At 35.3% G+C, this 16,399-nt stretch overlaps 1 protein-coding gene across 1 annotated transcript in view; it reads right to left on the bottom strand.

The window, feature by feature from the left end:
• DNAH5 (dynein axonemal heavy chain 5) overlaps nucleotides 1-16,399 on the bottom strand; it is a 157,689-nt gene that overhangs the window by 67,407 nt on the left and 73,883 nt on the right. The window contains exons 31-43 of the mRNA XM_086742007.1: nucleotides 16,085-16,238; nucleotides 15,334-15,497; nucleotides 14,510-14,666; nucleotides 13,384-13,596; nucleotides 12,347-12,571; nucleotides 10,857-11,029; nucleotides 9,563-9,741; nucleotides 7,770-7,957; nucleotides 7,013-7,207; nucleotides 6,197-6,331; nucleotides 5,289-5,396; nucleotides 2,902-3,055; nucleotides 1,757-1,903 (exon numbers count right to left, since the gene is read on the bottom strand). Of these exons, the coding sequence (XP_086598133.1) occupies nucleotides 1,757-1,903; nucleotides 2,902-3,055; nucleotides 5,289-5,396; nucleotides 6,197-6,331; nucleotides 7,013-7,207; nucleotides 7,770-7,957; nucleotides 9,563-9,741; nucleotides 10,857-11,029; nucleotides 12,347-12,571; nucleotides 13,384-13,596; nucleotides 14,510-14,666; nucleotides 15,334-15,497; nucleotides 16,085-16,238 (2,192 nt within the window). The remainder of the gene's footprint in view (nucleotides 1-1,756; nucleotides 1,904-2,901; nucleotides 3,056-5,288; nucleotides 5,397-6,196; nucleotides 6,332-7,012; nucleotides 7,208-7,769; nucleotides 7,958-9,562; nucleotides 9,742-10,856; nucleotides 11,030-12,346; nucleotides 12,572-13,383; nucleotides 13,597-14,509; nucleotides 14,667-15,333; nucleotides 15,498-16,084; nucleotides 16,239-16,399) is intronic.

Here is a 16,399-nt window from a genome sequence, read left to right as displayed (position 1 = left end):
AACTAACTCTGAATTCACACACATAGCTAGAATCTCAGCTTTTAATACAATTACTATTTCTATCACTCAATTTCACTTAAGTACTTCATTTTGTCACCTATTGATAATAATTATCCATTGCTCAGTATATAAAGTGTCATCAGCATAAGTCATCAGTTTGTAATAGCCTGGAAGAGTTTTACAGATCTGGTCTTCAATACAGTAATAAATTAGATTTATTTCAACTTCCATAAAACAACATAAAGAAGACAGAAACTATAGATCTATTTAAAGCCACCATTCATTTATTTCTAAAGAGTTTGTGTAAATGTAGTGAGATTAAATGAAAGGAACACTTGAAAAATCACTCTCTCAAATAGCATCCTCACTGTCATAAGGAAAAGAGGTCCATTAGGGGAAGATGCTTGTTGTTCATTCTCCTGCTTGTAAACTTGATCCAGCCTCCTTTAAAATTTTACCAGCTCTTTCCATTTAGTACCAAAAATGTATCTTAAAGCCTGTCTCTTTTTCCTAGGAAGGTCTGGGTCTGTCCTGCTCACCTCACTTGTGTACTAAGCAATAGGTTCTGGCTGGAAAAGGATCCTTCCTTGGCTTCTGGTTCCTCATTCCTTAGGGAATAGCCAGCCCTGCTGTGCATTGCTAGATAGTCCCTCAGTCAGAAATGGTCCCACTCTCATCTGCCTTCAGAGTGAGCCCTTACTATCTAGGCCCAGGTGGCTTCATGCATTGCTGGGTATGAAAAAAGAAGGTTCCAGATGAGAGACTTTCTCACCTGTGAGGCAAGTAGTTATATATTTAGAGGCTCTTCATAGCTACAGTACAGGCATCTCAGGCATGAGATGGTCTGGAGTTCGTTTCATAAAAAGACATTACAGAACTGTTGCAAACAGGGAATCTGAGGAAATCATGTGAGTGTACTAATTTATATTTCATGTTGAGGGGAAAAATAGAAAAATCAACAGTTAATGCTATGCTGCATTCTCAGGAGTGCTACATTTCTAGATTTGAAACCAACAAAATTAAACCTGAAAGTATTTTATATTTTAAAAGTAGCTGTATCCTGAAGAATTTTTGTATGAAAATTGACAGTGCAACACATGTTAGGATTTTCTTTTTCCCTTTAGTCCTTAAGGCCTAATAATAAGGTCACATACTAATATTCAGACAAAACAAGGAAGAATTAATCTATCATCAAAACATCAATGCCTCTCTTTTAGTTAATATAGCAGTCTATATATGCCAGTATAGCATATATATAGCAGAATATATGCCAGCATTATTTTACGCAGAAATTGGTTGCCTAAATAGAATTATCTAGTGCTAATTGATGGACTATGATATGTGCAGGGCTAGCAGGTATGACACAAAGGACATTCACACCCTTCTAGTATGGCACTTGGAGATAGGGTAGAAATCCTGACAGCACCAAAATTTTTTATCATATACCAATGTTAGCCACTGTTGGTATAACAGCATGGGCTACTTTTCTTTCATACAAGGGCCTATCATTTGAAAGAGAGGGATCAGCAAATTCAATGAAACAATTATTTGCAACACCACACAGTTTGAACAGGAAGGACTTAGAATAGAGACTATAAAACAGACAGTAGTTCTTGCAGCAATATTCTAATGCTTCCATGTAACTAAAAAAAAAAAAAACCATCCAAAAAGTCTACTGCTGTGTTTTAGAGAGATGGCCTGCAGCTTGGGGTTTGGGGTTGTTTTTTTTTTTTGAGTGAATCATTTTTTGTTATACCTTTCTTGGCTTTTAATGTTTTTCTCCAGAGTGTCGAAAATATTCCATCTGTCCAATCATTTGTTGCCACATCGAGACGACCAAACATTTGTGGAGCAGTTATAGCTTTAGGATTCATTCTCATTTCACGATGTGGCTGTCCACAATCTACAAAGGCAGATCATCAGTTAGTTTTGGTATTTCTTTTCAACAGTCAGAGAACTTTGATGAATTCAAAATCATTACACCTAAATGTACGGTTCAATACGCATTTACCATTATAAGCAGTTGTATATTTACTTTAAAAAAACTTATCTTTTGCTATATATCAATTTTGTTCATTGGAGCCATCAAAAATTCAAGTAGAACAAAGTTCTGAAACTTTTGAAAGTACAATTCAAATTCCATAGATTCATCAGGAAGAGAAGAGCAGCAAGATGAAATTTATACCAGGATTAGTTTAGTATTTTGAAGGCTTATCAAACAATAGCATTTTAAAGTCTTTGGTTTGGACACAGTTTTTTAAAATCAAATTACTAAATATCAGGCGTCACATAATTGATTGGTTCTTGTGCTTCTCAGTTGTGCACTTTTGTACACCTTGGTACCACAGAAATATAAGAAAATAGTATAATGCAACAACTATCTGTTCTTTCTGCTTTTTTTACTAAATGGAACAGTGTTTCTTAAGCACGCTGAGGTACTGCACAGATGAGAGATTGGCTGAACCACTGAAGGAACAAGTTACAGAAGTATTTATTTTATACTGTAGATAAAGACCCTGTCTTGTGAATTGTGTTCAAAAAGGACTAAATACTTATGATTAGGGGAAGCTTTCAGCATTATCTCAGCCAAACCTGGGACATCCTTTAATCACTTTTCTGAGCTATCTACCCAGACTCCTCTTTCTCAATGATTCTAGAGTAAGAACTTCTGATACAAACATCGTGATATGGAAAATTGGATATGTATTATATTAAATGACTTTGGATGTCAGAAGACATTTGCAAACCTTTAAAAGATACTACCATAATTATTAGTATCACAACACACAAACTGATTTTTCTCACAATGAAGTAATTGAGGCTTTCTATAAAGAAGCAACATGGTTTAAAGTTTACAGTATAATAGTTTAATAACAGTTTACAGTATAAATACTCATATACCTGTCATGGCTTTCATCAAAGTGTGGATGCAAACAGTTTTTCCTGCACCACTAGGTCCTAGTGTCATCAGTCCATGCCTTACTCTCTGGGTTTCAAAAAGTTGGATAACTTTCAGTTTCCAAGGAGGATGACAAACAAGTCCAGCTTCCTCCACCTGTAGACAGTGACAGAAAACCAGGTTACGACTATTTTAATGCACAAGACATTTTGATGCATTTAAAAAAAAAGTCTGGATTCAGCAGAAGACTACACTCTTAGTAAAGGTTTTGTGTGTTAAAAATCTGCTTGGAAAAAGAAGAGATATTTAGTATTCAAATATGTATTCAGAAAAATAAAATAATATAGACAATCTTTTTTTTTTTTAGCCCTTCTTCGGGTTAAAACATCGTTCTAAGGAAAGCCAAGAATTTTAGAAGCACTCTTGCTAGCCGTGTCTTTCATAGCCACAAAGTGTTTTCACTTGCCTCTCAGAACTGTTGCCTTTTTATGATGATGATGACTTGTGTTTCTAAATGCTTACAATAGCCAAAATTTTTCTGAAAAACATTTTTTTAATATTTCTTAGTGTACAGACAGACCTCCAAGTAACTTCCTAATATCATCCTTCCAAGAAAAGACATGATGTTTTAGAATCAAATATCACAAGCTTGTTTACTACTTTTTACTAATTCCAAGCTTAAAGAAGTTACCTCACTATGATGGTATTGCTGTTGTACTTGAAACTGACTCAGCTGGAAGTGAGTAAGCTTTTAGCCAGTAGAGAAAAGCTAGAAATATTTCTTAAGGACTTATAGCAACCTATATGTTTTTGACAGTCAAAAAAATTTCTAAAAAGTCAAGATAATGTTTCAAAAGTGAAGCTCTCAAAATAAAAATTATATTTTAATTCAGGTATAATTTCTGATTTTAAATTATGCTCCACAAAAAAAAAAAAATCTCAGAAAATATTATCAGTAAAAGGAGTTTTACTGATAAGATAAAACTCAGCTTTTACAATTACTGTCATGTAGTCAGTTGGAACTGGCACTACCACTTGGTATATTACTGTCATATCAAAGCTCACGTCAATTCAACTTATTTATCTCACTTTGCAAGGAAGCCAAGAACAGAAGGCAGCACAAGATGAATTAATCAACAGCAGCCATGAATTATATGCTGACACTTCACTCCATGAAGAACATCACTGTTGAAGCAATGGAGGTGCAAAGCACAACAAAGACGTCAGATGCACCACTTCCATGGATACACGATAAAATTCTGTTATCATTTACATCTTAACAGCTCTCACAGTTGACACCAAACCAGTCAAGTTGCCTTTCTTTCCAGTATAGAATATAGCCTTATATAGGACTTCTTTCCAAAGTCTATATATGTACAGTAATATATTCAAGATCTAACGATGCACCAACAGAAAGTATCTAAACAGATTTCTTTCTTCACATAAGCAAGATGGTCATGTTAGCTATTCCTTCACCTTAATCCAATGCCATCAGTGGAGACTTATCTTTTCTTAACAATTTCTAATACTCATGGATTCTGTAACAGTCCTGTTACAGAAAATATCTAGAAAACTAGATATTTCTCTCATTAAAAAAGAAGTATGTTCACAAGCATACTTCACATGTTCTCAAAAGATCCTCTGTTAACAGTTGTACATTTGTACTGGGTCTGGTTGGGATAGAGTTAATTTTCTTCATAGCAGCCCATATGGTGCCGTGTTTTAGATTTGTGATCAAAACTGTGTAGATAACACACAAGTTGCTGAACTGTGCTTGCATAGCATCAATATCTTCAGAAATGCACTTCTGATTTTCAATTTTTTCATGTTGGGTTTTTTGGATGGGTTTTTTGAGTTTTTTATTTCTCTGTTTAACTATTAGATAATTATCTGAGGAATTACTGAAACTCTGGAGGAAATTTTAATAGAGGTGATCATTTAAGTGTACAAACTTCATTGACCTTCTACATCCCACTGATGTTCTTAAGTTGGCCGTATTGAAATATTCCAAAAATCTAATGGGAGATGAAATAGAGGAAATGTCATTTTAGGTAAATCTTTTCTCAAGCTCATGGTCCAATTGTTAGACTTTATACAAATATTAAATCCTAGGTCATATAAGGCAAGCATATATACACGCATTTTTCAAACTCGTCACCACAAATGACTCACAGGAAAACCACAGGACACCACAAACACAATTCAGTGACATTCTTAAGAATAATATTAGTAATAATATACCAATGGTAAGGATTTATGGAAAAGCTTAGTCTTCCTCTAAATAGTAAAACATATTATTACCAGCTGTGTAGATTCAACACCAAAAATTTTCTTGGATGTCACATCATGATTGTTATGTCACAGCAGTACAGATCAAGAGAAACATTACCTGTTTGTCAATGGCAGCTTCCAGTTCAGGATAGCCTACTTTATCAAGCTGGATATCTGGAAACAGATCTTCAATTAGACTCAGGAATAAGGGTTCATCCTCATCAATCTAGTGAAAATCAAGGGGGAAAAAACCCACAGATTAAAATCTATTTTGTTTATTCTAGCATCTTAAAAAATAACCCCTAACTCTTGTAAAGCTAAAGAAATATTTGAAAACATAAGGAACCACCTATAGGTGCTAAACACTCTAGCAGGACACAGCAGAAGGAGATCATGTGATGCTTCCAATAATCAAAGTTATTGAAAATAAGCCACTAACGTATAGACTGAATTTATTAAGATAGATTTAAGCAATAAATCTATACAAATAGTAAATTATTTGTCTAACTTGTAAGAAACTATAATGAAGGAGATTAGGTATCACAGCAACAGAAGAGGGTTTGCTAGCCATTTAAGACAGATGAAATGGTACCCATTACTAAAATAACAGATTATTTCAAAAGAGTGACTACATACTTTAGGTCAACGGTTCTCAAGAGGTTACTACATAGACTTCTACTTGGTCACTTATTCTATAGGTAGTAGGGAAATATGTAAAAAAAAACCTGAGCAATTAACAATTGAAGGTGGTGTCATCTAACCTGGGTAGGCATCAAAGCACCTCACAGCCCCTCGATTACTCCCTCCCCAGCCTCATACAAAGTACTACAACGAAAATAAACTCTATCCCAGCCAAAACCACTACCCAAGACCATCCAGAGATTTCCAAGCTAGCTTCAGTGTAAAGGCCACATCTAGTGTTCTAGTGATCACCTTAACAGATTTAAATTGTATTTCAAAAAAAAAAAAATAATCACACAGCTGCAAAGAGCAGTTTAATTAATTTACCAGGCCCTCAGAACTTACCAGTTTAGATAGGTTCATGTCTCTCAGCACACGCATGACAATGGTGGATTCAGTATCTGTGGGATTTGCTCTTTTTGCTGCTCCTAATGTACGTAACACTGACAATATATTCCGCAAGCCAAAATCATAATGCACCTAGAAGATATAGAAAGTGCAGGAAAATTTTCCCTGAGTTAACGGGGATGAAACAATTCTTATTTATCATTTAAGATACAGATCTGGATGATAAGTGGTACATGTGGCACAAATGCTTCCTAACATCCAACAACTACTCTTAGGCTGTATAACTATGAGCAACTTCATTCTCCACCTCTACCACCATCTACTAAACTGTAAGGTGTGACAGAAAAAAGAAATATAATCACAAGTCTTTGAACCAAAATAAGGTTCCCAAAGACTATTAAGAAATAAACTAGCAGTATTATTTTTATTTATTTACTCCCTGTGGATCTTGGAAATTGACTTTATTTGAGAAACTTTAAACGAGTGCTGGCAGCACAAACCAAATGTCTCTCAATCCACTCTATAAGACCAGCTAATGCATAAGCCCTTCATTTGCCTTAATCATCACCATTCGTTAAAGTTACATCTTAATAATAAGCAGTGTTCAGAGTGACAGTCCCGTTCTTGTACAGTTAACCTGTAGCAGGAGTTTATCCTCCAGGACAGCAGAGGGTTGCACTACTAAACTTCAAGTTCCATTTAGCTTATTGAGTGAACAAGAACTTTTCAGTTTTCTCACATAGATACTAATAACTTGTGACATCATATATAGTTTTTCCCTAGGCTGATTTTACCTCATATGAAAATAATCACCTGCTTTGACAGCTGTTCTTCACATAGCTTGTACAGTGTAAAGAATTTCCTTGCCAGTACAACATTAGCAATGAAACCGCAACTAGCCAATTTGACACGAATTATGATTTGACGATCAGGAACCATCATAGCCACTGAACGGAAGTTGATCTTCAAGTTTTCAGGAAGCTCTTGCCGTCCAGCATATCCTGGATTCTGGAGAGAAGAACAGGTTTTGAAGCTGACCTTGCACGAACAGAAGAATCAGCAAAGGTACATGTAATCTGGTTAGATAAAAATAGCTTTTTGGCTTTAAATCACATGTGAAAATGAATTGCCATGCAGATTTACCCCCATATGTCTACAGCACTTTAGCCTCTCTTATATCCATGAGGTATGAAAAATGTTCCACCTGAACACTTAAAAACTGCATTTATCTTATAAATACAGGTCCTGTTTTCACTGGCTACTTCTACCTATATCTCTATGGTCATTTTTCTGTACTTTGGAAAGCAGAATGTAGCAGGCAGAAGTAATCTGACATTGAGGTAACAACTTGTATTTACAACAGTGGCTGCATTTGTTAATTGCATGTGCTTGATGCCTTTGAAACAAGACCCTGTAAACTGTCTCTGTAGTAATGCTCAATGTTCTCAAACTGTCAGTGAGTTCTAAGAGTTGAGTGACACAAGAGTTAGCAAGCGCATTTAACATGCCAGGTTAGAAGCAACTATTGTACAATCATCACTGGCATATTAGAAGCCCACTGAATACCTACCATCGTAAGAAAGATGCCAAATTCTGGGTTCATTTCCACAGTATCTCCATCAGTAAAAATAAAGCTTTTTTTACGTTCCTTCTTACATGTCAACACAATTGCAATTTGCTGTGCAGCTACTGATAGTACTGGTAGATCAATACGATTGAATTCATCAAAGCAACCCCAGGTGCCAGACTGAGCAAGACCTTCAAAGAGAAAAGCAACTAAACATCTGACCATTACATTGTTAACCTTTTTTTTGGTGCAATTCATAAGCCAAAAATCAGGTTAATCCACAGGAAAAAAAAAAATATTTTTGAGGGTTGGGAAAAGGAAAGGAGAAGAGTTTAATTCTTTTTCAAGCAAGGACTCACAAAGTTTCAAAGTCCACAAGCTTTTCTAGGATACTACTTCCTTTGATTTCTGCTTCTTCTCTTAGCATCTTCAATGTTTTCCTGTTCATCTCTATCTCCCAAAAAAAAAATTCTCTGCAATAAGTCTATGAAAATATGATGGGCTGGCAATAGCTTATTGCATAGATTAAAATGAATAATATAGTTGCTTTCACCTGGAAAGAAGTTAAAGATCAATCTGTGCCAGAATTACATTCTTCCTCAGATAATTTGGGGAAAACAAAACAAAAAATCATCAACATAGTCATTTGCAACAATAGTCAAGGACCTACATTTGATCTTTAATTCAACAACTGCCATAACTGAGGGGAATCAATTTCAGTTACCTGAAAAAAAAAATAGCCTCCATCTAACTTCAGTGAGCTGTGCCAATTGCTTTTAACATATATAGCAGTACTCATGCACTTCCTTCAACTGATAAGAAATTTGACATTTGGAGGAGACAAATACTGAAATCAAAATCCAACATATTCCACCAGTTCAGCAATAAATTTCACAGCTTTTTCTTTTTGTACTGGCAGTCCTCCTTGATTATTTTAAGTGTCTTTATGTATCCTTTCATAAACTGTCTTACATTTTCAGATGTTTCTATTTCTTGGAGACAGTGCTGCAAATGTCTTTTACATTCATAACAAGATATTAATTACTTGCATTTAATAAAAGGCTGAAAACCACCTGCTGATTTTGTGCTGACCTTGTCTTATAAAGATTTCTCTTCTCATTTGTAATTTTCACATAGTCCATAGAACCATATAATGACAGAATATCCTGAGTAGTAAAGGACTCATCAGGGTCATTAAGTTCAACTCCTGATGCCACAGAGGGCTACCTAAAAGTTAAACCATATATCTAAGAGCTTTGTCCAAACGCTGCTTAAACACTGACAGGTTTGGAGCCCTAAATGCTTCCTTGGGGAGCTTGTTCCAGTGCTTGACCACACTTTCAGTGAAGGACATTTTCCAAATACCCAATCTGAACTTTACCTGGCACAGCTTCTAGTCATTCCCTCATGTCCTATCACCAGACGCCAGGGAAAAGAGATCAGCACCTCCCTCTCCATTCCACCTCATGAGGAAGTGGCAGACAGCAAGGAGAGTGCTCCTCAGTCTCCTTTTCTCTAAGCTGAACAAACCTAGTATACTCAGGTGTTCCTCGTAAGTCATGTCCTCTTGTTCTTTCACCATCTTTGTTGCTCTTCTTTGGACACATTTTATTATTTTTGTATGCTTCTTACATTGTTGGCCCCAAAACTGCACACAGTGCACCTTGAGGTGAGGCCACTCCAATGCTAGGGTACAGTGGGACAATCACTTCTTTTGATTGCTTAGTTATACTGAGCTTAAGTCAGCTTACAGTTGACTCTTTTGGCCAACATCTTACCTTTGGTCCACATCTTACCTTTGAAGATCCTCCCAAGTCCTCGGAAATCCATCTGATCTGAACAGTTAAAGACCACTACATATTTTCCAAGGCACCGTCCCATGTCTTTGACAGTTTCAGTTTTTCCAGTTCCTGCAGGTCCCACAGGTGCTCCACCCATGTTCACACCTAAAGCTTGAGCCAAAGTGATATAACACCTAAAAGGCAACAGGCTAACATCACTTAATGGGCTGCAGCACATGGTTTTCTGTATAGTGCCAAAGGAAAATACTCAGGTGTGTTACATGAGGAAGGTCTGATTTAAGGAGACAAGGAAACTGCTGAAAGGACATGCCTCTAATTATAATTTAAATCACTAAGAAGGAAAATCCTTCACTCAGCCTCTGGCCCAGGTAATATTAAAGTTCATCTCCTCATACATAAAGTGGAAGAACAGATAATCCTCAATAATCAACAACCTGAAAGATCATGAGAAAGAAAGAAAACAGATATAGAGACGCTGCTAGTTCCTGGTTTACTGTAACTGAAGTAGTTCTGAACCATATTATACTGCAGAGTACAATAATCAAAGACAGCTAAGCTTTCCTTTCTCATACACCTTTAAAATTGGATCATATAACACATTCTGTTTTCCTAAATCAAACTTCTATGTGCAATGCAGTAAAACATCTGCTAACAATTATACCTAAAGAGAAGCTCTAGAATTTGCTGTATGCAAGAGGTAAAAAAAAAAAAAAACAAACCACACAACAAAAGAAAAAAAAACCCACCCAATGCCCTTATTTTGCCAACAATAGCTTATAATGCATTCTTTGTGTTATTCCAGTTACGTAGTTACGACATCTCTGTTAATAGGACTGCAATTCTTTCAATATCTTTCTAGATCAAAGATCTTCAGTCTATTGAAGCTGAATAAAATTGTTTTTCCCATCTATTCTTCCTTAGCTGTTTTCATTATCTTGCCTGTAAACACTTATTTTTGTCCTGTATCTCTCTCTGCATATTGTATCTGTTGGGTGTACATGATTCTCAGGTAAACTAGCCTCACATACATGAGAATCAGAGTCCTGTATGTCATATATGTGGGGATCATGCAAGTATGTGGCAGAAATTAAGCTGGAAGTTATTTATATTGTAAGGCACAGAAACAAAAATAGTCACATATTCCACGTAAAATTATTGACTTTGATAAGATTGTGAAGGATAAACCCTACAGAGATCTATTTTGCATGCAACAGGAATTACTAAATTGCTCTTGCAAAAGGCTAGGTACAACATCAAAGAATAAAGGAATAAAATCAGTCTTTTTCACCTGTCTGTAAGTGGTGTTATGACAAGCCTGTCAGTACAGCCCAAGAATTCATTCTGGTACGTGAAACCCACATCAGTGATCTTAATCATCATTTTATCAGAGTCTTCATTAAAATAAAATCTACACTGTTTCAGCCACTCGAAGTCTGTAGGGCTCTTGATATGCATGCAACACTAAGAAAAGAGGGGGAAAAAAAGGCTGTGGTATTCATAGTTAACATTTACTTTGCATTTATATTATCTCATCTAAGTAGTACTGCAAAGACAGCACCACAATCACAATGAAAGACATAAAGAACATAGCTAGTAACTCAGGAATAGCAGAGACCCTCTCCTGATTTTTACCACAAAAATTGCTAATGTGTTATTGCTGTTCCTGAAACCCGTACTAAGGCAAAGGAACTTCAGGCTTTAAAGTAGTGTGTCAAAATTCTAAATACAAATGAATAGCCCATAAACCTCAAATAAAAGTAATTCAGTTCAGTTAGCATTAAAATTGCCATTTCTTTTACTTGTCTCTACTATTTTATTTTTACATATATGATACTTGATTTTTTAAAAATTCATGAGAATTGCATGAAGCCACAGATAAATTAGAAATAAGGTATTTCAAGACAGCGTCATGGTGCAGATACGAGTTAAGAACTTCAACAGAGCTGGGACTAATTCAAAGTTGACCAACTGAATAGTAAAACAGGATTTAAAAGGATGCACAGGAGGTTGTATCTAAAAATTATACTTTACATAAGACAATTATAACTAAAAACAATTGGTTCTACAATGAAAAGATAGGTGTCTGCCTATCAGCAATGGGTTAAAACTCAGTAGTTCTTTTCTCAGACATCTTAATTTCAGAATTAGGTCCAGAGCTTCCTATAGGTAAAAGGGTATGCTAGCTTTTAAGTTTTATTGTTTAAGAAGTAAATGCTTTCATTTTCCTAATTTTAGTATCTTGCAGCAGCATGAGAAGGTGTGAAGTGAACAAATATATCCCTAAGTAATAATTACGTATGCTATTGAAACTAGAACAGAAGGGACAGCAGCTTCAACCAACTTCAAACTTTCTCCTGTTCTATAATTCTACATTCATTCTGTTTGCTCCTTGAAACTAACAATGCAGTCCAGAGCAAGGACTTGCAACTTGCAATTACTTGCAACACAATGTATAAGGAAAAAGAAATCCCTAACTGATCAGGCAAAAAAGGGATCTCCCTTAAATGGGCCAACGCAAAGCATTATAAAATTCTGCTATTGCTTGTGGGAGAAAAAAAAAAAAACATTTAATTACTTAAAGGGAAAACTAAGACATGGATAGAAGAAACATCAGCATTTTTATAATACTCCAGGTCACATAATCATTACAGTACTGAAATTAAATGTTGAGCATAAGAGGCGGGAGTTCATCAGTACAGTAATATTTTCCTCTTGTCATTCCACATTGTTTTACATGGAAACCACCTCGTAACTCATTGTAAATTTTTCAGTACTTACCAGACCATCAAAAATGTCCCTCTGATGCACATGAATAGTGATTAATGTCTCATATTTAACTCGCTCGACTGGGCTAAGGTCTTTTGTTGTCATATCTATCAGCAGGTTTAGAATATCCAGGAAAAACTGGTTTGTCTTTCGCATGATTTTTTTGTCATACTTGGCATTAGTCAAAGCTTCTTCTGAGTCTCTTGTCCAAATCATTTGGATCCCCAGCAACCCAACCTTAGGAAACATAAAAGTACATGCTTCATAATCTTTTCTCTTTCACCTAAAATGTGCATTCATAGACACAGGTAAACTAAAGAAATGGTTCTGCTACCATTTGCATAAAATTATTTTTTCATGCCTCCATACAGAGGGCATTCAACCCATGCATTGGTTCCGTGTGTCTCAACTCCATTCATAAACACATAATTAAGTCCACACTTCAGTCTTGTAGATACTGCCTACAGTGCACTGCTGATACAGCTGTTCAAGATCATTCACAGCATATATAGAAATACTATATATAATTAACATACTTTATATATAATTAATAACTAATCAGTGAATAATGCTTCAATTTAAAATATTTTTTCAATAATTCACAAACTCTTTATTCCCTCTTTAACAACATTCCTGACCACAAGTGAAGAAGCTTCTACTAAGAAAATAAAATAATTTCCCCTTAGCACTACTCCCAGCTCCAAATCTTTAGCAATATATAGTTTTTCTGAATATCTAAAAAAACATACAATTTTACTACTTTTACTTCAGTAGTCAAGAATTAAGCTTGTAAAGAAGTAGTGGTAACTCCATTACATTAATTTATTGCATTGAGTGTTATTTTTGAACAAAAGCTTCAGGGTAAGTTTTCTTCTTTTAGTTTCAGGTATGTGAAGTGTAACCTAAAAGACTGAGGTGATTAAGAGAAATTTAAATGTCAGCTTTTCATTTATAACACTGGCTGCAATTTTGATTGCAAAGACAAGAAAAAAACATCAATGTGGCACATATCTGTAAATAATTCTTCACTGGTTTAACAATTTTATTACCTGGGCTGGGTAAGTAGAAAGAAATTCAGTCAATTGGAAACTAGTTTCCTGGATGTGCGCAGCTGCCTGGCGAATAACATGATGCAGTGACAGTTGGGATTCCTTCAACAGAGAATTGAGCCAAACTTCCACATTACCTTCAGCCATTACAGGTCTACTCAGCTCTACAGTCTCACCTTCTCGTGAACTAATCGACAATATACGATCATATATCTAATAAAAGCAAAGCAAGAACATTTTGTGTTTATAGATTTGTTGTTATCTTTACCATAACCATCTGATTATCCTCCCATCACTCCATTAAGCTTACTTAGGTAACTAATAAACTGTATCAACCTTTTAAGTGAAAAGTAAACACAATTAAATCATTACTTTTGATGTGTAGAAAAGCTTTAAACAAAACAGTGTCATCTGAACAAGAAGACAAACACCAATACACTGACAATTTCTGAATTTCACTTGAGTTTCTATGACAACATCCACTTTCCAGTCACAATAAAGGAAACCTTCCCACATTATCGGTGGGTTAATATCCTAACAAAATTTACAGCCTTACAACAAAAAATAATGGAAACACAAAAGTTAAGGACCACGGTCAATCAAAGGAATTCAAATGCATGAGGAGGTAGCGAATTTCTAAGAAAATGCAAAAAAAAAATCACTCCTAACTGTTCTTGTAAAGGGTGTAAGAAAATTTTTCTTCAAACAGTATGTTTGAAGGGATATTAAGGATAACTCAGAAACAGGTGAGAGACTAGACACACTTTTTCTTACTATCAAAAAAAATGAATGAAAATGTACAAATACAGGCAATCTAATGGTACAAATATGCTCATAAAGAATCACAAGCTTATCTGAGAGGAAGCTAGCCTGGGTATTTTTTCCGAAACCTAAGCACTGCTGCAAATTTTTGTTTGTTTTGCTATTCTCTATAGAGGCTTTCATATTACGTAAATGAGGATATAAAACTAAATCTTCAATGAAGAAAGTCTAAGCAGCATCAAATAGTTGATGAGCTTGGCAAAACAGCTGAATGCCCTATGCACCTAGGCAGCTTTCTTCTTTAACAAGTAACGCACGCTGTTAATTTCAAAGAATGTAGCACTGAGGTGCGAGCAGTACCTACCCTTTCATGGAACCTGACAGTTTTGATGTTGTCAAAGATATTCAGCAGATGTGCCTGTATATTGTGAGAGTCTGATGCTTGGCCAAGAATTTCTAAGAGAGCAGGATCTGACACAAAGAAGAATCGTGGAAATAGAAGACGTTTTTTCTCCAGGTACCTGCATTAAAAAAAAAAAAAAAAAAAAAAAGGTGGGAAGGTAGATGGTAAGTTAATTAGGCTAATTTATACATCCTATCCTCATTAAAGGTGGCATTTCTCACAATGGATCATTCCAATTTTTAGCAGTGGCAATGACAAAAATTCTTATCCATCATACCTTCACGTTAGGTACCTGCTTTAAAGCTACTCTTTCAGCATCAGAAATAATTTAATGGAAAGCTTTTATTATTTGCTATAATGTAAGCACCAGTAAAAAGAAAAGAAACTAAACCAAAATAAGATGTTTTTACATTAAGTCTGCTACTTGCTATTTAGGTCTCTCATTCTGAGTTTCTCCCAGATTCATGAAGGGTCTGAATAGGACATACAAATCTAGACTGCCTTGTGGATTGAAAAATAGGCTGAAACAAGCTTTGGTTTCAACAGAGACAGACAGTGAGTGACAGCTTAATCACAAATCAAATACTTATCAGTGAGTTGCTAGCAATTTCTTTGGAGGTGGTGTATCATCCTGCTAACTTGTTTGCTCAGTTCAGCTGAATTCATAGTAGGATAAGAACATGGTATTTGAAAAGTTCATGGGACAGTATTCAAGTAATTGCTCTTTCTGTAGTTACACAATTCACAACTATCTGCCCAAGACTGTGGTCTTGTAGTAATCTTACCCTGTGAGTGATTTCTGACAGATTTCAAGCTGTTCTAGTAAATGTGGTAGTAACTGTCCCATGGTTTCATCTCCAATGCAGCACTGAACAACATTAGGTATCTCATGAGCTCGGGTCATGATCCTTACCCAGGATTTATCAATGTTAGAGAAACGCTTTGCTTCCTGTTGAAACAAATTATGAATGTGAAAGGGAAGAGACAGAGGAAGGAAGAAAGAAGAGAGAAAAGACACTTGCTTGCAGAACTGGCACCCAGTAATCTCATCAGTAATCCCGTGTCCAACTTCTAAAGATTTTTAGATTTAGAAAATCACAAATCACAGAAAACTCATTATACTTGACTTGCATGCTTCAAATTTGAAGATTTTTTTTTTCTAAAAATGAAAGTAAATTTTTAATTTGAAAAGCTATGTAGGAAAGTTTATGATAAGGATTGCTAACTACTACTAGGCTAGTGGTAGGTACTATTAAGATAGCCTAACTAGGTTAGGCTACTACTAGGCATATCACTTAAAGACATATTGGTTAACAATTTTACAACCTAGAAATAAAAAGATAAACTAGCTCATAGAATTTTATTATTCTAACACAATGTTTCTGTTGGCATTGTTTATCTAATTTCTTAGCAAGACTAGTTTTGCTAAGTAGCAAAAAAATGAAATTTATGTTATTGTATCAATTATGATATCACAGATAAGTTTTATTCTTAAAATGTAGAAATCAAATTGAAAAAAAAGGCATGTCTGAAAACCTTTGGAAGCTGCTTTGCTATGTCACCACCAACAAAAACAGCTTCTAAATAAATCCACAAGTTCTGCACAGTCATCCAGTTCTCAATGATATCCATTGTGTTGGAAAGATAGTACACCCATTTCTGAATCTGTGTCTTGAATGGTGTGTTGTATCTAAAATAAAAAGAAGACACTTGCTTTATTTCAAGAAGGAAACAAGTCTCTTGAAAGCCAGCATATTACTCATAAGGATGAGGAATAACTTTGTTGTTTGTATCTTTGTCAAGTGAAACTATAAAAACCTGTACTTGACTCAATTAAGTTAGTTAGCAGCT

Source organism: Chlamydotis macqueenii, chromosome 2 (genome assembly GCF_036417535.1).
Source record: "Chlamydotis macqueenii isolate bChlMac1 chromosome 2, bChlMac1.mat, whole genome shotgun sequence".
Classification (NCBI taxonomy): Eukaryota; Metazoa; Chordata; class Aves; order Otidiformes; family Otididae; genus Chlamydotis; species Chlamydotis macqueenii.
Note: the sequence above shows the minus strand (reverse complement) of the source record. Positions and strands in the feature narration are given on the sequence as shown.